At 44.4% G+C, this 23538-nt stretch overlaps 1 protein-coding gene across 1 annotated transcript in view; it reads left to right on the top strand.

The window, feature by feature from the left end:
* FBXW8 (F-box and WD repeat domain containing 8) overlaps positions 1-23538 on the top strand; it is a 117860-nt gene that overhangs the window by 87416 nt on the left and 6906 nt on the right. The window contains exon 8 of the mRNA XM_066260489.1: positions 8861-8988. Within this exon, the coding sequence (XP_066116586.1) occupies positions 8861-8988 (128 nt within the window). The remainder of the gene's footprint in view (positions 1-8860; positions 8989-23538) is intronic.

Raw genomic sequence — 23538 nt, 5'->3', positions numbered from 1 at the left:
CAGTTCTTTGTGGTCACGGCTCTTTCCCTTATGCTAGTGCTAGGATGGAGACCGTCTCCGGAGATCCTTGAAGCAGAGCAGAGTGTGTTCTCACTGTGCAACGTGGACCTGCCTTCCATGATTGCTTCCAGCACCTGTGGACACGGGGGTTCGGGGGTGGGACTGTGTTTCCCTGCATTTTCACTGGGGAGAACTCTTGTTCTCGGGTTTCTTTCAGGCTTAGGTCACAATAGGTGTTGGTTTGGCCTCGCTCTGGTCCTTTGTAGACATCTGCCCACATCACAAAGCCCCTGCGTTTGGCACAGTCGCGGTGATTGGCAGTGCCTTCCCGGGCACAGTCCAGTCCTGGAACAGCGGGGGTTGCAGGTGCATTGGCACGTGGTGGGGAGCGCACACAGGCCTTGCCTACCCGGCGCCTGGCGACGCTCAGCAACACCGTCCCATCCCTGAAATATCTTGGCCTCCTGGGCTTGTCACTCCAATTAAAACTTAAACATGAAAGCAGCCTGGGCTGCTTTTCCCTTTGTGCTGCACCGAGTGTGCACGGTGCCAGAGCATGTCATGGAAACTGCTGGGGGCGCTCTGCGGCGGGGTCTGGCTTGTCAGGGGGCCATCTCTTCAGGCTTGTGTCGTGCTGGTTGCTGCTGCTAAGTGCACCTGAGAGGCAAGCTTTTGTTTGCCAACAGAAAGTCACCTTTGGGATGGTGGTGAAAGTCATTTTCCACATGTTCGCAGATACGCCCGTTACCAGGCCTCCCGCTCTGACTTATCTCTGGCAGGGACTTACAAAATAGTCTCCCTGGCTGATTGTCAAAAATTACATCATATCGGAGTAAACTGCTTTTAAATCAGACATCCATTATTCATGTATATTAACTGCTTTTTTATTTTTTTATTGGCTGTTTTGTGGATGATTTACTCTTCTCACTAGCTCCCCCCTTCCCAAATGTCTGTCTTTCTCATTCTTTTTTAAATCTTAGCTCATCTGTGAATTTATAGGGGCTGTTCACTTATCTTTCTTTGCATATGAACATCAATACATGGATCCTGCATTTTTTTGTAGTAAAAATTTTGACCAGATTTTGTGGACCATATTTATGTTGGGTCAGATGGCAATTTGGATTGTTTACATGACTAAATTCTACCCCAAACATGGGAGGTCTTTTTCTTTTGTATCTTTTATTTATTTTTAAATTTTTATTTTAATTTATTGTGTTTACATAGATTCTAGTGCATTTATTTTTTAAAATGAGCGTTATTTGTCTTGTATTTCAAGATCTGTACTACACTGAGCTTCTGAAACAGCTACATATGTCGCTGTTGGTAGAAAGCAGATTGACTTAATGTGTTCATCTGTATGCGTGGAGCGTGTCTTTACTGTAAAGCGCTTGTATCATTCGCCTGTAATTGATAGATACAGGCAGAGACGTGTAGCATTTATTCATTCTTTCATCAGATATATACTGGGTCCCTTCTATGTGCCAAGCACAGTACAGGTGTCCAGGGAAGCCTCTGTTCATTCCCACCCATAATGCTGGCGGATCCCCCGTGCACCTGGCGTCCTGTGGTTGTGGTACATCGCCCCGAGTCAGGGCACTTGACTGTTTGGATATAAGGGCTAGATACAGTTTGTTCTGTTTACTTAACCCCAAAACAGCATTGTTGTTGTTGTATATAATCAGTATTTGTATACTTTCATGCACATTTATATGAATCTTTGCTTACTATTCCCTTCAGCATCTCAGACTTTTTTCTTCTAGAATGATTTTCTGTCTAAGTATGTCCAAGTATGTCCTTTCGAAATTCCTTTAGTGAGGGTCTCTGCCACAAGGGTTCTCCGTGTTTTAATACAAAGGAAGGTTTTCATTCCACCCTCATTCTAAGGTAGTTTACCTAGTGCTTTGTAATTCTAGGCAGACAGTTATTTTCTCTCAGCCCTCTGCAGAGGCTATTGGTGTGACTTCCATTGAGGCCACTGAAAAATTAGCTGGTGGTCTCATTGTCATTTCCGTCTAGGACTCTCTTTCTCCCTTTGGCTGCCTTAAGGTCTCTTTCTTGTCTTTAATTTTTTGTGGTTTCACTCGGATGTCTCTAGGTGTGGGTTTAGTTTTTATTTTTCCTGTTTGGGATTTCTTATGCTTCCTCCCTTTAGTTGTAAAGATTTCTCAGCCGCTGAAATTTTCCTCCTCGTTTTCCCTACTCTTTTTTGTCTGGACTCATGGTGGAAGTGTGTTAGACCCACACGTGTCTCCTCCGTGCTGTCCACAGCTCATTCGGACCTTCTCCGTCCCTGTGCTGCCATCTAAGAAACTGCTTAATACCTATCTTCCAGTTAGCAAGATTCGCTCTTGACTCTGTTTAATTACTTGTTTAATTAACTGACTCATTGACTTTTTAATTTTTAGAAGTCTGTTTTCCAAAGCTGCTTATTCAGTTTTTGGCTTTTGACCCCAGCTCTCTTTTTATTTCTGCAAACATTTTCCTTACCTGATACCCTTTTAAGTCAAATTCTTCTGTTTTCTGCCTGTAACTTTCAGTGAGTCGTTTCTTTCTGTATTATTGGGACATGTGTTTTATTGTGAGCTCACACTTGGCTGATTTTGAGTTGTAGATCTCCTGCGGGGCCTGGGTCTTCCTCCTGAGAATGCCACTGCCAGGTACTTGAGGGCATGTTACCAACCTGAAAATGCTTTAAACTGATTACTAGGCATGGGGGACTTGGGCCTTGCAGGTAGTGTAAATTCTCCCACTGCACCTGAGCGAGGGCAGATTTGTGCTTGCACATCATCCTTGGCTGGGCCTGGGGCAGCCTGTTTCCAGGTGAGCTGTCTTTTGCCAGTGAACAGACTTGGCCCTGGCTTGCTTCTTACCAAGCGTGCCTAGACAAACAAGGGCCCAGCTCTGTGCGGAGGCCTCAGTTCTGGTGGTCCACCGGGTGCTGGCTAGAACCTTTGCTCCTGCTTCCCAGGTCTCTAGGCTTCTCACCCTGGCAAATGTCCCCAGAGCGGCCCTGGCATGAGAGCTCACTTCCCTTTCTGAGTTTAGTATTCCTCATTTTGGGCTCCTCAGAACTTTTCTGATTTCTTAGAAGTTAAACAGATAGGTTGGAGGAGTGTTTATTAATAGATTGACTCATAACTAACATTTTTGGTGTTTATACAGGAGGGGTTTCCAGACATTCTAGTCTGCCATATTGTCAGAACTGGATACGGTTTGGGGGTTCTAGAATCTAGACATTATGGAATGAGATGTTTGGAAGGTCCTTCTGCTTTGATTAGGATGAAGTGGTTCTTTTGGACAAGCCAGCAGCCAGATTAGACATCCAGAAATGGGGGAAAGGTGTTAAACAAAAAACAGAATGAGTATTGTGTGCTAGACTGTGGTAAGTTCTGTGTTTGCCTGGTAATGTATACCAGTCAGTCTGTATGCTGAGCATCTGGCACATGCTGGGTCCTTAATCAGAGCTGCAGGGATGAGTGGTCGAGTTTCTTTCCCAGGGAACTTGTAGTAGAAGTCTAGGACAGTGTTTTACAGCATGTGTGGGGCCCAGCTCTGTGCACCTCGGCCAATCTGCTAAGCTTACAGTTTCCCCAGTGTCTCTCTTCCCCCCGAGCATGTGAGAACCAGGTCTGTGAAAAAGCGGGGCAAGTGAGTGCACAGTCTGCTAGGGCACCTTGGAAAACACCAGAGGAAATATGTGGCCATGAAACTTTCAGCACTGGCAAGGGGCAGCGAGCTCTGTGTGCCCAGGGCCCAGTGAGAACACCAGCTAAACTCCGTGGCAGACAGGGAGAGTGTGGGGGTTGTTTGCTCCACGGTCTCTGGCTTCCGTGTGTGTGTGTGTATGTGTGTGTGTGTGTGTGTGACAGACAGAGATAGGGACAGACAGGAAGAGAGATAAGAAGCATCAGTTCTTCGTTGTGGTACCTTAGTTGTTCATTGATTGCTTTATCATATGTGTCTTGACCGGGGGACTATAGCATACTGAGTAACCCCTTGCTCAACCCAGCGACCTTGGGCTGAAGCTGGTGAGCCCTGCTCAAACCAGATGAGCCTGTGCTCAAGCTGGTGACCTTGAGGTTTCAAAACTGGGTTCTCCGCGTCCTACCTAGTTTGACGCTCTATCCACTGCACCACCACCTGGTCAGGCGACTCTGGCTTCTTATCATGGTCTTTCCCCCTCAGAAGAGCAGAGTATGTGTGTTAGTGATGACAGTGGGCTATTGGGGGTCAGAAAAGAGCATAGGGGACTTGTTCCTCTCCAAGATCTCAGGCATGTCTCCCAGGCCATTCCCTTTTGTTCTGCCTCTGCCCGGCACAGCTGTCCTGGTTCTGCACTCTGTTACTTCCTCCCCGTTTTAATGGCAGCAGGCAAGTTAGCTTTAACTCACAAAGCATTTTTATTTATTTATTTACTTTTTTGTATTTTTCCAAGGTGAAAAGTGGGGGGCGGCAGATAGACTCCTGCATGTGCCTGACTAGGATCCACCCGGCATGCCCACCAGGGGGCGATGCTCTGCCCATCTGGGGTGCTGCTTCGCTGTAATCGGAGCCATTCTAGCGCCTGAGGCAGAGGCCATGGAGCCATCCTCAGCGCCCGGGCCAACTTTGCTCCAATGGAGTCTTGGCAGCTGGAGGGGAAGAGAGACAGAGAGGAAGGAGAGGGGGAAGGAGAGAGAGGCAGATGGGCGCTTCTCCTGTGTGCCCTGGCCGGAAATTAAACCTGGGACTTCTACACGCTGGGCGGATGTTCTACCTCTGAGCCAACCAGCCACGGCCTTATTTATTTTTAAAATTTTCTATTGATTTGAGAAAGAGAGAAGCATCAACTTGTTTCATTTAGCTGTGAAATCATTGGTTCCTTCTCATATGTACCCTGACCAGAGATTGAACCCACGGCCTGGGTGTGCTGGGATGATGCTGTATCCACTGAGCTACCTGGTCAGGGCCCACAAAGCCTTTTTAAATGCTGTGTCTTGTAAGGAAGCCTTCTGACCACTTCTCACCCCTTTGGAAGGGCAGCACTGGGATTCTTAGGAGGTGAGCAGCTGCTCAGGTTGATACTACAGCTGGTGCAATGCCTTTGGCAGATAAACAAGTATGAGGAAGACTAGTTTTGTGAATTTGACCAAAGAAAACAGAAACAGAGTTCCTTTTCCCATTCATCAGTTTGTGAGTGAAAGTCTAGCGTCACAAGGCTCTGTGACCCCTTCCTGGTGCTCCCTGTATGCAGGCGGTTCCACGTGAATGACGAGGGAAACCCCCTAGCGTTAGGAAGTGTTGGCTGTGCCGCCGCCAGCTCCCCTGGGCGAGGGAAGATGTGGGCCTGCCTTCAGCTCACCACAGTGCAGGGACAGCAGCACATCTCTGCTCTTCCTTTATGGGTTGGTTGGACAGCCAGTCCTGGGCACACGGAATGGTCTGGGTCAGTGGTCCAGGTCCCACCTGGAGGTCTAGGGCTTGCCGGCACTGGGGCAGTGGCCGGTGCTCCCTGATGTTGGGCCTGTGGCCACTACCTCCTTCCTGACTCCACGTGGCCAGCCAGCCCTGCTGCTTACACCACCAGCTGCTAGGGCATAGCTGTAAGGTGGGTCTCCTCAGAGAGGCGAGTCCCAGGTACAGGGAAGCAGGACAGCTGGTGGCTGTGCACCAGCTGGCGAAGAGGTGAGGCTGCTGCACGTCACCCGCCACCCCGGTTGTTCCAGGGCCTGCTGCATGGAAGATGATCAATAAGTATTGTTGACTAGCTGGTGTATGACTTACAGCATTATTAATTTTGCCTAAAAATTAGAAACAACCCAAAGTCCATCAGTATGGAATGATATATCCATAGAGAATTCTATGCCACCATTAAAAAACAAGTTTTACTTATAGGTTTTGACAAGGAACGAACTCTCCTGTTATTTACTAGGGAAACCAAATTGAAGAATAATAATCCCATTCATAGAAAAAGAATAATTTTACACACAAATATGGAGAAAGGGGGGAACAGAGGTGTATAGAAAAAGTCTAGCAGTGTATACACTAAACTGTTCAAGTGGTGATTTCTGAGAGATGGAGATACAGGAGGCTACCACTTCTGTTATATAACTCCATTATGTTAGATGAACTTGGACAAAATCAGAAGGATTCTAAGACTAGGATTTATGAAATTACTTTACAATCTCAAAGAAGACTGAAAAACAGAACGGACGTTCTGCTAACGTTCTTTTCGGACAATGCTGGCCTCTCCCAGGTGCCCTCTAGGTCTGCAGGGAAGGCCGCCCAGAAGGCACACACTGCATCTCTGTAGTTATCTTTGCAAAATATAGGCCTATCTTAACCTGGTTTAATTGTTATAAAACTCTTAGAGAAACGTCTGACTCCTATAAAAATTGGCCCTATAACCACTATTTAAGCCCTTTTGTAATACCCACTTGGTACTTAAAAGAAAAATCCCCAGCAACAGCTATTGATTTGGCGGTCACATTAGCACAGAGTATCTTCTCCATGATTTTAGCTCTGGGTAGTTTTTCCCTTCTAGCATATCCATACACCTCTGAGAGCGAGTCAAGTGGCCGTGGGTTGAGACTCGCCCAACTAGGGCAATAAAGAGAAAAATTAGTCTAATGCATGGTCTTAACAAGAGGGAGAGTGTGAGCATGAATAATTAATCTCACTAGTCTCTGGCAATCAGATAAAATGAAGTCCCATTTGCTCAACCTTATTAAAAGAGAGAGAGCACGGGAGGGAGGGCGGGAGCAATGGTAAAGGTCGTTAAGGGACTTATAACAGGGAAAGAACCGCCTCTGAGATGGGTAATGTGTTTTCTAATCTCTGTGGTCTTTAACTAAACGTAATGATGAAGGTACTCTTCGGATAGTTCTGATTCATTGAATTATTAAACATTTTAGAAAATTTTTGACTCCTGACGACTAATTTAGATGTCTTGATGCAGAGCCTTTTTGGAGAGGTATGAGATCTCACTGTATCCCTCAGAAATGGTCCATCCATTTGTCAAGAAAGAATTCTAGAAAAAATAAAGAATAGAAACTGACTCAATGTCAGATTTTCATTCTTATATTTACCATTTTATATTTCAAAGGCCTACCTTCCTGCTATAGAAGTTGAAGTATTCATTTTAAATTTAATTTTACTTTTAAAAGTTTTTTTTATTGATCGATTTTCGAGAGACAGAGGAAAGCAGAGAGAGAGAGGCAGTTGTTTGTTGTTCCACCGAGTTGTGCACTCACTGGTCACTTCCCGTGTGCGCCCTGACCAGGGAGCAAACCCCAATCTTGGTGTTTCGAGATGCTCTCTAACCAACGGAGCTAACCCACCAGGGCAGAAGTTGAAATATTTTAAAAACAAGAAGTTATTGAATCCAAGAACCCTGTTGAAAATTCTATAATAAATGCAAAATACTGCTTTTATGACAGTCCATGAGGTTCCTGTTTTTAATTTTTCTCCCACCAGTAGCTGATTTTATGTAATTTTTAAGTTAGTCTCTGTAGATAGAAGATTTGATCAATTCTGTGTTCTTACCTGGAAGAATCACCTTATTTTGGATATTTTAGAATTATTGAAATTCTCTTGGAAACTTATTTTCAACTGCTTGAAAATAAAAATAAAATTTAGCTTGCTCTGTATAATCTTTATGGATTAAAAGGGCATTTTAAAATTTGAAATTGCCTTCTTTCGGGTGCTATTAGCAATAGTTAGTTAATATCATAGCATTGCTTGGACCACTAGGAATTTTCAAAGGTTTACTTGTTAGAAATATGTGCTGACAATGAGATAGATGGAGTTCAAGATGGAGACAATTAACTTCTCAAAGCTAAAATAAGAACCTGTGTACTAATACTTGATAAATAAATAGGTTGATAAGAAAAAGAAAGCACGTTTTCGTATGTGTAGTAAGAGAGGAGACTCTCCCTACAAAACATTAATAAAACTTTGAATTCAGTGATTAATTTTAACCCTGTGATCAATAGAACAGAATGTGCACAGAACTCCGTCACTAAGGTGGCTCTGAAACTGTGAATTTGGGGGCAAGAACTGTGTCCTCAATACTTACAATAGTGGCTGACTCATAGTAAGCATTTAATGTTGAGTTGAATTATTTTTTTTCTTTTATAATTAAAAGACTTACCAGTAAATAATCTTCATGAAGATCATTTATAACCAAGCTCTTTTTCCCTTTTTGCTGGAGAGAAGGCATGGAAGTGTTCAGGTTTAATGCATACACTGTCTAGAGATCTAGAATACCTTCTTATTTGCCTCCATACCTTACGGAACAGAGCTTAAAATTAGCAAGTGGACAGTGACTGATGAGAAAAATGTTTAGGACCAGGACTCTGTTTTGGGGTGTGCAGTTTGGTCTAAAGGAATCACCTAGTGGTTAACTCTGTAAGTTTCCTCCTCCTGATGCGACCTCTCCTTTCACCTTCTGTGATAGAAATACAGGGAGAGGAAGGAGCACCACACAGGCTCAGCTGCAGGTTTCTGATCTTCACTTTTCCATTGATCCCAAACCAGCAGCAGCCAGTGACCTCGGTTTCCACATGCCTTTCTCTGGGTTAGGAAACTGGGAAATCTAACTTCTTTGTTTGGCATTTTTCTTTGGGTCCTTCGAGTTGGTTTGCATCTTGGCCTGAGGAACTCACTCTGGATTTTCCTTTATTTTCTTTTGCATTTCCTTTGCCACTTTAACAGCCATGTCCCTAGAATATCATTACCTGGAAAAGGTCAGGATGTTCAGTGGCAGAACATCTTTAACAGGAGCTGAAGTAATGGTCCTGCCTGGACAGGCGCCGTAGTGAACCGTGCTGCGTGTGGGTCTGCTGGATGTAACCGGGCACCTGCATGTTTCTCCCCGCAGATCCTGGTCTACAGCTTGGAAGCGGAACGCTGCCTCTCAAAGCTGGGCAACGCGCTTGGTGACTTCACCTGTGTCAACCTCCAGGACAGCCCTCCCAACCTCATGGTCAGCGGCAACACGGACAGGAGGTACGTCTCAGTAACGGGCCGGCTTCTGCAGCCACAGCAGTTCCTGTCGCGGCTCAGCCACCAGCCCTCACTCCCCAGCTTTACCCCCCAGGTCCAGTCCGGTCCCGTAAGTACTGTCCCTGTGAACTTGGAGGACAAAGTCCCGTATTAGGTAATTGTTGGACAACGCCGTCGCTCCTTGTTTCTGCAACACCATGGGAAGGTTGTCTTTTAAGCCATTTGGTGGACGCAGTTGGTGGAAGGTCTGTTGAGACCACTTGGAATATCTTTTGTCTCCCTGCTGCAAAATTTGTTTGGCATTTAAAAGCTCACTTTCTAATATTAAAAACAATAACCTAAGGGATGAATCATGTACAACAAAATAGGTTTGCCTGCCAAATGATGTCAAGAGTGTATTTCAGAACGCTGTGGTGTCCCTCTGGTGATGGGGGAGAGAGACTTCATGTGAACAGATTCCAGTTTCTATTTAGGTGATTAGCAGCCTCTCTTCACACACTGGCTTAGAGAGTCGCATTTTCCCGGTGCCGGGTCCAGTGCCAGGCACGGACGCTCCGGGAACCATCAGCACGAAAGGATTAAAGTGTCTGAAAAGACTCTCTGTGTCCAAATTTTGGGATTTTTTCTCTCCCCATGCCCTCTCGCCTTGTCTTTTCTCTTCCTTTTTGAATTTTTGGCTGGTTATCTGCCATGTCTGATCCAGTGCCCTGAAGAGAGGTAGCATGGCCAGAGGCCAGGGCCTGCCAGTGCTCCTCCCCGGCCCTCCCCAGCCCGCCCCAGTGCAGATGCCCGGCTGCTCTGTGGGGGGATCAAATCGCGAGGTGGGCGCGCCTGCATGCCAAAGCCCAGAGCCCTGCGCACGACTGCAGCAGTTTGCAAAAATAATTATTTTGTCAAATAATATTTTCAACTTCTTACCTTCACCCCTCTACTAGCCCCCTTCCCTTAGAGCCAAAAGAAAATGTGAATGTGCTTTACTGAAGAAAAATACTTGATCATTTTTCTCAAGGCCGCCCGAAATCGCTGGTATTTCCAAGCCTTGAGAATTGGACTCCTCAGTGTGTCCAGTTTTTCTCTTTAAAAAAAAGTGAGGCTTGATAAGTGGCCCCACGTGTGTCCCGGTAAATGAAACACATCAGTTTGCAGTTTCGCTCTTGTTTTAGTTTCCGGGCTGCGCTCCACCAAGGCTCCGAGCTTGTCTGACGGAGTCTCCCCACGGGGGCCCAGCAGCTTCTCGCTTTCCAGGACAGCATGTGCAGGGGCGCGTGGGGCACCTGGATGGCGGCTCGGGGACCGGGGTTACGGTTCAGAGCGTGTTTACAGTGTGACCGTTTAGGTGGTCAGCCACAGCCAGGCTCCCAGGAAACTGAGATGGCGTTCCAGAGAAGAGACTCTGTAGCCCAGTTAGCTCTAGGAGAACAGACAAGCCAGGTCGCCATGGCCACTGTCGCTGTGCCTGGGACTGTCGGCTCATCTGAGGTCCCTCTATTCAGTGAAGCTGACTTTCCCTCGGGAGCAGGGCTGCCTGATCATGGGACCATGGACAGAAGAGAAGCTAAACACTGTGCACAAGGTTTTCAGCCATTCTGCAGTCCAAATTTGACCATGGTTAGCCCCTCTTATTAGTAAACCAGTTTGTTTTGTTTCTGTTTTAATCCGCTGTCTCCATGGATGAAAAGAACAGACTAGTGACTTGGAGCTGGGGAGGGGTCTGTCCAAAGTGGCATTCGAGCAGGGCAGTTGTGGGTCTGCATGCCAGCTGCCTGACCAGTGCCAGACATCAGGCTCTCACCGTCCCACATGAGATTATTCCTGAGTCAGAGGAGCGCTGTTAGCAATGTGAGCTGGAGAGCTAGGGGTTAAAAATTGTACATCTGGAAAAAAATAAGGAATCTAAACTTATAAATGGTAGTAGAGGGAAATACTATATTTTCCCCCCAAAGCCTTAATAGCTATGAGTAGGCTTTCATTAGGGAGGCACGCCCAGGCTTGTGCAGCTTATGTTTTATTTCAAAAGTGGTAGTAAGGGGTCAAACACTGTGAAGAGAACTATATCCTTGGCTGTTACTTAATGGCTGATGCCATTTTTAAAAACCTGGAACAACCTCTTTTTTTTTTTTTTAATTTAAAAAACTGAATTTCCTAATACGTTTTTTTAGTACTTTATATATAACTTGAGAATGAAATGAGCTCTAAGGTACAATAACCTATCCCAGACTAAGACAAAGATAGTTTTTCATCAAAATAAGGAAGTCAGCTTGAGTTAATTTGTAAACATGGGTGGAATTTATAAGAAGTTTCTTTAGTGAGGGTGGATGGAAATAGACTGAAAATTTTTTTTTTCTTTTTGCTTTTTCTGAAGCTGGAAACGGGGAGAGACAGTCAGACAGACTCCTGCATGTGCCTGACTGGGATCCACCCGGCACACCCACCAGGGGCCACGCTCTGCCCACCAGGGGGCGATGCTCTGCCCCTCCGGGGCTTCGCTCTGCCGCGACCAGAGCCACTCTGGCCATCTTTGGAGCCATCCCCAGCGCCCGGGCCATCTTTGCTCCAATGGAGCCTTGGCTGCGGGAGGGGAAGAGAGAGACAGAGAGGAAGGAGGGGGTGGGGGTGGAGAAGCAAATGGGCGCTTCTCCCAGGTGCCCTGGCCAGGAATCGAACCTGGGTCCCCCGCACGCCAGGCCGACGCTCTACTGCTGAGCCAACCGGCCAGGGCGAAATTTTTTTAAAAAAAGGTCATTTAGCCTGTGTCACCCTTTCTAGAAAAAAACAACAACAACACACAGAGGATAGAGTCTGATGAAGATTAAGAGTCTGATTGGAGTAGAAACTGAGTTATTATTGGATTGTGCTTTTCCCTTACTGGGAGAAAAGGGCTATAAAGTGAGGGGGCCGAAGGGCTTTGCCCAAGAGTTTTAACTGTAGATCAACGAGTTTCTTTAAATGCGTGTTTTGTCTTTTCCTGGTAAAGCAGGAAGAAAGTGATGAGTAATGTCAGAAGAGGGGTGGCGTAAATTAGGTATTAGGACTGGATGCTTGTGTCTGTTCTACTTCCCACAGTATCTTCTAGTGCTCAGTGAGTGCCCAACACTGGATGTTTTGTATTTATTCTAAGACGTACTTTTTTTTTTCTCCTTATATTTTCACTTCTGTGAAATCTGGATGTGTCTTTTGCAATGACATCTTAAAATTAAATTGGCAGAATTTTACTATTTTATATAAAGTAATGGTGCTTCTTAAAATCAGTGGTGTTTTCAATAAAGTAAGGGCCTCACCTCACATTCATCAAAGGCAAAAATGAGTTAATAGCTTAGGGGGGGGTCTGTTTGGGGGTTGACTGAGCATTTAGAGCAGGGGTCTCAAACTCGCGGCCCACGGGCCGCATGCGGCCCACAGAACAATTTTGTGCGGCCCGCAGACTAATCCACGGGCGGGCCGCGAGTTTGAGACCCCTGATTTAGAGTATAAATTTGTTTTCCACCAAATTTGGGAAGTGTTTGGCCATTATTTCTTTAAATATTTTTCTTCTGCACTAATCCCTTGCTCTTCTCCATCTGGGACTCCAATGATGTGACTGCTGTCCCACAGGTCATTAATGCTGTACATTTTCTTTCCTAGACTTTCTGTGCTTTAGATTACATGACATCTATTGACTTAAGTTCAGGTTTGTTGACTATTTCCTCTGTCATCTCCATTCTGCTAATGAGCCCATCCAGTGACTTTTTTATTTCGGATTTTGTAAAGTGTGTCCGTAAAGTCATGGTGCACTTTTGACCAGTCACAGGAAAGCAACAAAAGATGATAGAAATATGAAATGTGCACCAAATAAAAGGAAAACTCTCCCAGTTTCATACCTATTCAGTGCAGTTCAGTGTGGGCTCATGCACAGATTTTTTAGGGCTCCTTAGGTAGCTATCCCGTATAGCCTCTACAGACTTGTCACTGACTGATGGCCTACCAGAACGGGGTTTCTCCACCAAACTGCCGGTTTCCTTCAACTGCTTATCCCACCAAGTAATGTTATTCCTATGTGGTGGCACTTCGTTATAAACGTGCTGATATTCACGTTGCACTTTGGTCACGGATTCGAATCTAGCGAGCCACAGAACACACTGAACTTTCCTCTGTACCGTCCACATCTCGACTGGCATGGCCGTGGGCTGCTCTGCTGTATACACAGTGTTACGTCATCATCTGTGCATGGGCACATGCTGCCACATCATCCTACAGAAACTGGGAGAGTTTTTCTTTTATTTGGTGCAGATTTCACATTTCTATCATCTTTTGTTGCTTTCCTGTGACCGGTCAAAAGTGCACCATGACTTTACGGACACACTGTATTTTTCAGATCAAATATTTCCAATCAGTTCTTTTTCATAATTTCTGTTTCTGTGCTCTAAATCAGTGGCCCCCCACCTTTTTTGGGCCACGGACCGGTTTAATGTCAGAAAATATTTTCATGGACTGGCCTTTAGGGTGGGACGGATAAATGTATCTCATGTGACCGAGACAATTGTCAAGAGTGAGTCTTAGACGGATGTAACAGAGGAAATCTGGTCATTTAAAAAAAATAAAACATCATTCAGACTTAAATATAAATAAAACGGAAATAATGTAAGTTATTCTTTCTCTGCGGACCAGTACCAAATGGCCCACGGACCTGTACCGGTCTGTGGCCTGGGGGTTGGGGACCACTGCTATAAATGGCCAGTCTTTCTTACTATGTTGCTTTTGCCTCATAGAATATAGTTACAGTAGCTGCTTTAAAGTCATTAACGACTTCCAAAGTCTGAGTTGTTTTAGGGTTGGCATCTATTAGTTGATTTTTCCTTTGAGAAGGGGTCACATTTTTCTGGGGGTTTTTTTGGGGGGTGGAGCTGTATGTCAGATAATTTGGGGTTGTATTCTGGACATTTTGAATGTTGTGTCTACTTCAGATTCTGTTGCATAATCCTCTGGAGATTGTTGAGATTTTTTTTTTTTAAGGCAGGCAGTGACCGTGGTTAGGCTCAGACAGCCAGTTCTGCCTTGCCTTCTGATGGTGGTGATTCCAGTGCCCGTTCAAGTTCCAGAACCTTCGCTGGGCTTCCTGGGCTCTGTCTGCGGGGCGCTGCTCTCAGTTGCGTTCTCAGAGCCTCTGCTGTAGTCCGTTGGATCTGCCCTGCACAGCTCACAGCTGAGCCTGGGATCTCTGGGTGGGGGGCATACACATGTCATGGGCTTCCCTTCTCCAGGGTGCTCTCGTCATCCCTGTACTCTCCAGCCTCTTTCTCAGGCCTCTGACCAGAGATGAGGGTTCTAGCACTTTACCTACTTTGACGCTACCACCATGCAGGTCTGTGAGTAGGGACTCGTCCCACATTCTTTGGACTGCAGGGGCCCCTTTTCTTGGTTCTTCACAATGGTGACGTTGCTGTTAGAGTTTTAGCTCCTGCCTTAGCCCACAGCTCAGCTGCTGGAGCTCATCCTCAGCATGGGGCTGAGAGAGGAAAGAGGGGAACGAGAAACCCTTCTTCACAACCCACCTCCTCCACAACCCACTGTCTCAGCTCTCTGCAGTCCTCAGGTGTTTGCTTTTGGTTTTGTCCAGGGGTTTTGCTTGTAGTCACCAGAAGATAGAGGTGGTGTTGGGCTTACTCCATTTTGGCCAGAATGAGAACCCTCCCTTACTTTTAAATGATATAAATAAACGCTGGAGTTGGCAGTAGAGGGCTGTGCTAAGTGAGGTGCTTTCCCATTCTGTTGCTCTGTCTTCTCATCTGTGATCTGCTCATTCTTTTCCAGTGAATTCGGTGATCTAGAATGAAGAGGCTTATCAGGGCTCTGCTGGGGAGACTCAAGAGTTGGGGGGGGCAATGACATGTTAGTGGGTTGTCAAGGCAACATTCACTGAACCAACAAATCCCACTGCTTTTAGCAGCGTTGAGATAAAATTCCATACCTACAGTTCACCAATTTAATTGTACAATGCAGTGTAAAGTTCACAAGGTTCTATACCCATCACCAAGTTAATTTTAGAACCTTTTCATCACTCTGAATAGAAACCTTGTACCCATTGGTAGTCACTCTAAATTTTCCCCAAATCCTCCAGCTCTAAGCAACCAGCAATCTCCTTTCTGTCTCTAAGAATCTGTCTGCTTTGAACATTTCATATAAATTGCATCGTATAAGATGTGACCTTTTGTGACTGGGTTCTTCCACTTAGCATGTTTAAGATAAATCTGTTGCATGAATCACTACCCCATTCCTTTTTATAGCCAAATAATATTCCATTGTATGAATATACTGTAGTCCTTCATTTAGCAGTTAAAGAACATTTGGGTTGTTTCCATATTTTACTATTATGTATGCTGTTTATCATTCAAGTACAAATTCTGTGTAGATGTAAGTTTTCCTTTCTCTCGGATGTATACTTAGAAATGGAATTGCTGGCTTATATGGTTACTCTGGGCTTAACTATTTGAGAACTACCAGATTCTTCCTAAGTGGCTATTATGAGAGTTATCATTTCCCCACATCCTCACCAGTGTGTGCCATTGTCTCTGATTATAGCTGTCCTAATGCATGTGAAGTGGTACCTCATTGTGGTGTTTAACAATTTTTATTAAATTTATTAGGGTGACTTGGTTAATAAGATAAAGTTTCAAGTGTACTAGTTCTGTTAATACATCATCTGTAAACTGCATTGTCCATTCACCACCCCAACTCAAGTCTTCTTTCATTGTGATAAGCAAAGAAATCAAACAAAAAGTCAAGAACCCTTGGTTTTAGCTTTCATTCTCCTGATTGCTAATGACGTTGAACATCCTTTCATGTGCTCTTTGGCCTCTTTGGATGAGTGTGTATTCAGAGTCTTGGTCCATTTTTAAAATTGGATTATTTGTCTTTTTATTCATTGTTATAAGAGATCTTTATGTATTCCGGTTACCAGTCTCTTGTCAGATATGATTTGTAAGTATTTTCCTTTCTGTGGGTTGTCTTTCATTCTCTTAATGGTGTCCTTTGAAGCACAAAAGTTTTTATTTTGATGAAGTTCAGTTCATCTCTTTTTTTTTCTTTGTTACTTGTGCTGTTGGTATCATACTGAAATAGCCATTGTTTAGCTCAGAGTCACAGATTTACTCCCATTTTCTTCAAAGCTGTTTTGTACTTTTGTACTTACAGTGAGGTCACAGTGGATTTGGAGTTCATTTTTATCTATGGTGTGAGGCACGAGTCCAGCCTCTTCCCCTTGTTTTTGGATAGCTAATTGTCCTAGCATCATCTCTTGAAAAGACTGTTCTTTCGCCATTGAACTGTTTTGGCACTATTGTTGAAAATCAATTGACCATAAAGTAGAGGGGTTATTTTAGGTATATTCACCTGATTAAAATTAAAAAGGATATTAAAGTTACATTTTCCAATTTGAGGGGTCATGTACCTTATTTCGGTGTTACATACCAGTGTCTTTCAAACGCAGGTTCATGAAAGAGTTAACTGCCCTGATCTTCATACATGATCAGGTTAATTCTTTCCCGGACCAGCAGTTGAAAAACACTGTCATATACATTATTCTGTCCATAGGTAGTAGCACGGGCTGGCTTGTTAGGGGTCAAAGAACGGTTCGGTCAGGTAGAGTTCTTCAAGGCCATCTAATACTGATCTGGCTGAGAGTGGTCCAGGGCGGCTGAGTGGTCAGTCCAAGGGACCTGTCACTCTTTATGGGCAATATACAGAGAACCCAGCATCAGAGACACAACTTTAAGTAGAGAGCTCTCAGCATAGCCTAGTTAGATTAAACAGGGATGGTTTTTACACTTAAAGGCCATCAGCAGTGTTATATACATAAAACTATTTTGGCTTATAAGGTTATATTTAATATCCTCTTTAACAGCCCAGGTTCCATGAGACAAAACAGAATCATGTATTGATTTAAAAAAAAATACTAGTTTTGATTAATTTGGTCTTTTTTAAAAGCCTGCGTTTTAATGCCTTCTTGCTTGTTCCCTTTATTTTCTGGATAGAAATATAGCCCTGAAGGTCAGGTCCTTCTTAATGAAACTGCCGAGCCGGCATCGGAATAGGCTTCATCTCTGCCATCTAGTACAGTTTGCCTTAATGTTATATGGGATTATTTAATCCAAAGCAATGGGCAGCTAGCCCTGAGTTGTGACCCCCCAATTAAAGAGTCTCAGAGCTTCCTTCTTGCCCTGACAACCACAAAGCTGTGGTGTGCTGCTGGCCCTGCCGCCTGCTGTTGGGGGGAGGGAGTGGGGGGGAGTGGGGTGTAAATGTTGTATCTGCTCCATCTGCAAGTGTTGTAATAAGTTATTCAAAGCTCTCAGCACAGGACCAACCAGAGCGTGCCTCCCTCTCCGTTCCAGCACGTTTTCCTGCCCATCAGATGGATGCTCCTCTGTTGGAGTCTTTGGAAGGTTCTGGTGTCTTTTGTTTTAATTGGCGGGCTAGAGCAGACTCCTATGGTGTGATTTCCATTAGAGAGGGGCTGGAGAGAGGGAGTGTTGGAACAGCCCACCAAACCCAACCATGAATATTAAACATAATACAATTACAGCTTTCGGACCAATTATTTTTCTTTTCAACGGGCAGAGTTGATGAGTACACGCTAGATAGAGATTCACACTCTCACGTTGGCTTCTTCCTGTCTGGAATCAGTTGTCTTGGCGTACATTTGTGCCCATTTGCTGTGCTACCTGTTTCCCAGCGTCAAGCATTTGATTTGAGTGCTGAGGACTCAGGCTTTGCCAAGCTACACTGCAGCTCGGGTTGGTGCCGCGCATGGTCAGGTGTTCCAGGCAGACACCAGGCTCTTAATGTGAATTTGAATGGCTCGCATGGACTTCACACACTGTGGTGTTTGCTCTTTCTGTCGCCAAGAAGCCAAAGTGTTGCCTCTCTAAGGAGATGTCCTGTGAATGCTTTTCCTTTTTTTTCCTATGGGGAGAAGTTCAAGCCTGTTTTGGCCCATTTTTGTTCTCCTTGGTGACACAAAATACATGAGTGCTGTTTCTTTTGGTATATTTGTTTATTTTATTTGGAGCCATCCATGCTGCTATCTAAATACAATAGGAAAACAGATGGCAAACTTTGAACTTCTGGACCAAATTCGTGTTTGCCTTTGTCTCCTTAACAGCCAAACTGTAAATTATGGAGTATAAATATTCAACAGAGGGGCTCTTTATGAAAATCACCACAGCAGAATAGACCCCTGTTAACCAAATATGCACTGAAAAGTATTGGGGCTAGAATTTTCTTCTCCTGCATCTTTTTCAGGCCCCCATCAGTAAGTGGAGCAGCCGTGGCAGCTGTAGGCAGAGTTCTCGTTACAGCACTAAGACCTCTGTCCCTTTCCACAGCCACCAGTGCTGAGACTGAGTGCTGATGGGAGACCATGGCTCTCCAGTGCGTCTCCTGTCCTCTCTGCACCGCTTGCTGGGAAGTGGGGGGGTTGAACAGCGTGCTGGAGTAATGGAGGTCGCCATTAATATGTGCCTCCTAGTTGGTTGCATGTCCCAGCCAGGAAGAAGTCATGGACCTTTCCTTTGTGCTCTTAGACTACATGCATATTTGGAACAGAACATGCGTACGGGTGTGTGTATAACTTAGAGCAGTGGTTCTCAAACTTTCTGAAGTTGGGGCACATCTAAAATCGTACAAATAAGTGTAGGCACACTATATACAAATTTGAGAAATGTTATAATAATTAAGTCAACTATTAAAAGAAATATAAAGTCCAAGCATGCTTTTATGGTAATTAAACAAAATAAATGACAAAATTAAATTTTGACATTTAAAAACATTTTTGTTACATTTTTTGAGTTACGCTTTTTAGAATTCGTAAAAAAGGGGTTAAAAATAAACAAAAAAGTTATCTTTTTATATATATAGATACAGTCTTAGTAAGATTTAGTAAATTTGGCAGGTCCCGGTGCAAATGTATTAAGTTTTTTCATTCTTAGGTTTATGAGAAACATGAGCCCAATGTGTCCTAGCGATTTCTTCAATGTTTGGGCCTATATTTGAAAGGCAAACTCTCATTTCCTCATCAATACATTGAAGAATTCCTCTCTTTTTACTCTTAATTGTGTTGAGTGCAGAAAACTCCCACCATACATATCATCTTAACTCTACACCAAACAAAGGATAGAAGAAACTTGCCTCCACTCTTTCTGGGGAACAGGGGGGGGTAGTATAAACAATCCAGGACCACAGCTTAACAGCCTTTTGCAGCCTAATCAGGCAAGTGAGGTGGGGGCTTGGGCAGACTGTCAGCTTACAGCCAATTCCCCACACCTCTGTCCCCCAAAAATATAAACTCCAAAAACTCTGTTGTTTTTTTGGTCCCCAACAGGCACATATTTCTCTGGAATACCATAGGGTGCACCTGGAAATCTTCTAGGGCGCACACTTTGAGAACCACTGACTTAGAGTAACAGTGCCTGTGTGTGCCCCACCCAGCTTAACCAGGACGTGGCCACAGTTCTGAAGGCCCCCGTGCCTCTCCAGTCAGTGAGTGCTTGTTTCTTAAACACAGCTGTGTCTAGAAGTAAAAGCCACCGATATTTCCCTCATTCAACTGCTACTCTTCCCCAAAGTAACTGCTACCTGTTGGAGTTGTCCTTCAAGATTTTTTGCTTTAAAATTTTTCAGTTTTACTTAAACAGGTAACCTATGCAATTCTAACTTGATTAAACACATAAATAGGGAGAAGTTGGTATTCTGGGAAGTTAGCCTTTTCTAAAGGGTGTCTGCACATGCACAGCATATAGCCCCTCCACCTGTCACCTGGAGCCCCATGGTCTGGACGTGTAGCAGTGTTTTGGTGATGGCTGCCTGTCAGTGCATGTAGATCTGCCTTGTTCTCTAATGGCTGCATGGGCTCCACTGTCCAGTTGCTCCATAATTGCTTTAATCGCACTCAGTTGACAGAGATGGTTAATTGTGCCATTCAAATTCATGACAACTTAAATGTTTCTAATTTTTCCTGTCAGTCTAATCATTATTCCTTAATAGTAATGTCATTTTTTCCTTAGGTTGCATTTAAGACTTCATTTGACTCTTGCATATTCCCACTTTATGATGCTCTTAGTATTTCTCTTGATTCTGATCACTGCTCATCGAGTGTATGCCTCTAATTGTGGAAACATTAACCATTAACAATTGGAATATTACTTCTTTGCCACACAGTTTTTTCCTTCTGTGCCTTCTTTTGGGCACATATTGAACTGCCCTTTTATCTTCTTCCTGTCTCTTAACCTTTTATTCACGGTTTTCATTTTAGTGTCTGTGCCCCATTCTAGGTCATTTGTCAGATGTAGCATCTAATTCACAAACTTGGTCAGCCTAGCTAGTGAATTGAATTTTGGGGGCTATGTTTTCATTTGTACAAGTTTTATTTGGCTTTTTCATAAAGCAGGACTCTCAGTACTCCTCACTCCCAGCCCTAGTGGGTGGGCCTGGATCAAGGTGAGATCCACTCCCATTGGCTTCTGAGATTGGCACCTGCCAACAGCCACACCCCCGCCGCACATGCGCACTGACAGGACAGCTCTGGCTCTCCAGGCGCGTCTTCAGCTTGGGCTCTGGGAAAGTCGCTTATTTTGTGAGCTCAGCAGTGCATCTAAAAGGATGTTAGTTGTATTTTATCCAGCAGTAGTAAGTGATCTTCAATGAGTCGGTCAACAGTTGTCTGAAACAGAAGCCCGCCCCATCTTTTGCTGCAAAAAACAGTGCTGTGGCTAATGGCCTTGTGTGTGTGTGCATTTGTACACATATATTAGATGTAGCCTAGATAAGTTTCTGGAAGCAGGGCTGCTAGGTCAGAGTGAAGTATTTTTTATTCTGATGGATATTACCAAGTCACTCCCAGAGAGGGATCTGTGGTCACATCAGCCACACGTAAGTACCACCCACCAGATCTCTCCCACATGGAGGGGCTCAGCGTTCTACCAACCTTTATCTTTGCTGGGTACCCAGGGCACAGGTGGTGTACTGCATTAGTCTTATTTCCTAATATTTCTTATCACCAGTGAACTTGAACATCCTACACATTTAAAAGCATTAGTATTTTTCTGTGCACTGTTTTACTTTTCTCATTTTAATTTTGGGTCATCAATCTTGACTGTCAATCTGAAGGCATCAGCCAGTCCTTCTGGTTACCCGTTTCCCCATGAGGGGAACACACACACACTCATATACAGTCATCAATAGTGTCCTTTATTGATGACAAAATAACCTAGACATGTTTTCTTTGAATATATGTACCCTGATTTATTAATGTCATCCCATTACCATTAATAAAAATTTATTAAAAAAAAAATAGTGTCCTTTATGACTTCTGCGTTTTTTTTCTATTCAGAAAGGCCTTCCCTGTTTGATTATGTTTAACACTTTGAGCCCTCTACGATTTATTATGATATATGCTAGAGCTCTAAGATGAGAATAGGGTATTTTGCCTTTAATTGCTATTATAAGTGGGATCTTTGATTACATTTTTAAAACCAGTGGTTGTTGGTACATAAGATATAGTGGTTAGTTTGCATTTCATTCTGAATTACTACTGGATTGTTCTAATGATGAATTTACTCACCTCATTTTTTTCTAATTATATCCAATTTTTTATAACAATGTGAATTAATGGTAAAAGTGTAGGTCACTATTTTTTAAAGACTCTTTATTAGGAATCAGTGTTATATTTCAGCATCCATGGAAATGACCGTGTTTACCGTACTTGTTACAGTACAGTGTGTTGTACTGTATGTCACGGGCCTGCCCGCATGCGTGCGGCTAGTGTTTGCTTTGGGCCAGACCGAGCCCCGTCCAGGCCACAGCCGTCTCTCACCCCTCTCCACATCGGGTTTCTGGGAAGAGGGCGCTGGCTTTATGGGAGAGTCGGGACGCTTTCCCGCCTGTGGTGCTGTGGCCACAACCCTGGTGGCTGGTCCTTCTAGGCTGGGCCAGCTACTCTTCCACACGGTTTGCGCTTTGTTACTTGATCCATTTGGATTTTCTATCCCTGGAGGTCAGTTTCAGTCATTCTTATTCTCCTGGAAAGCCATTTATTCATGTAAGTCTTCAAATTTGGAAATTTTAAAAAATGACTCAAATAGAAAACCTGAATATATTAAAATGATCCAAGAAATCAAATTTAAAAAATAGGTTCATGTAAGTTTTTTTTCCCTGGGTTTTACTGCACACATAGTAAATTGTACCTTTCATCATTCTAAAGTATGCTCTCCTAATGCTTTTTCTCTCAAATCCCTTGCCTGGTATTAAAATTGCTACCTATTGCCTGCAGCATATATTGAGTTTTGCTTTGTGACCTGTCTGAAGTTCTTCTTAATATAGGCAGTCCATGGGTTACGAATGAGATAGGTTCTTTAGGTTTGAAAATGTTTGTTTATGTGCACAGAAAGGTAAAAATACTTAAGACAAACATCTTAGTTGCATTTAATAGGTAAACATATCTGTTCCAACTTCCATACAAATTCACCTGAAGAACAAATGTACAGAACCTATCTCGTTCATTCGTAGCCCAGGGACTCCTGGAAGTGGGTCTGTCCTGTGTGCACGTGTTGCCCCAGCAGACACAGTAAGTCTCACTGCAGCCCTGCCCTCTGTGTTGTGTTTGCTCTGCGCATTGCTGCGTGGTGGCTGCTCACAGTCCTGGTGTTTTGCTACATCTCTTTCTTTCAGTGACCTACACTTTTTCAGGGGCATCTACAGGTGGCTCACCCTGAGTCCTTTCCTGTTGAAAGAAAACAAAAAATCTCCCAATTATGCCTTTAAATTTGATAGGTAAGCTTGGTATAGAATTTTGGTTCTAAATAATTTTCTCGCCCTGGCCGGTTGGCTCAGCGGTAGAGCGTCGGCCTAGCGTGCGGAGGACCCGGGTTCGATTCCCGGCCAGGGCACACAGGAGAAGCACCCATTTGCTTCTCCACCCCTCCGCCGCGCTTTCCTCTCTGTCTCTCTCGTCCCCTCCTGCAGCCAAGGCTCCATTGGAGCAAAGATGGCCCGGGCGCTGGGGATGGCTCTGTGGCCTCTGCCCCAGGCGCTAGAGTGGCTCTGGTCGCAACATGGCGACGCCCAGGATGGGCAGAGCATCGCCCCCTAGTGGGCAGAGCGTCGCCCCTGGTGGGCGTGCCGGGTGGATCCCGGTCGGGCGCATGCGGGAGTCTGTCTGACTGTCTCTCCCTGTTTCCAGCTTCAGAAAAATGAAAAAAAGAAAAAAAAAAATGAAAAAAAAAAAAAAATAAATAAATAATTTTCTCTCTGACCTCTGACAATAGATTTGTGTGTGCGTGCTCACGTAACTGAGAATGTGGGACATGTTCCCGGTCACCCCTTCTCACCACATCTTTGGTGGCACACACATGCTTGTGGTCACGCTGACCACGCTTGCGTTATGTTTGCCCAGGGCCCCCACCAGATAGGTTACAGCGTGGGTCTGCTCAGTCCACCTCCACAGAAGTCTTCTCACTTTCTGTTTTAGCTCATGTGGCTTATTTCAGGAGCTAAGTATGTTGAAGTTTCTGGTGGATAAGAGAT

Source organism: Saccopteryx bilineata, chromosome 2 (genome assembly GCF_036850765.1).
Source record: "Saccopteryx bilineata isolate mSacBil1 chromosome 2, mSacBil1_pri_phased_curated, whole genome shotgun sequence".
In the NCBI taxonomy this organism is placed as follows: Eukaryota; Metazoa; Chordata; class Mammalia; order Chiroptera; family Emballonuridae; genus Saccopteryx; species Saccopteryx bilineata.
This window is presented reverse-complemented; position numbering and strand designations above follow the sequence as displayed.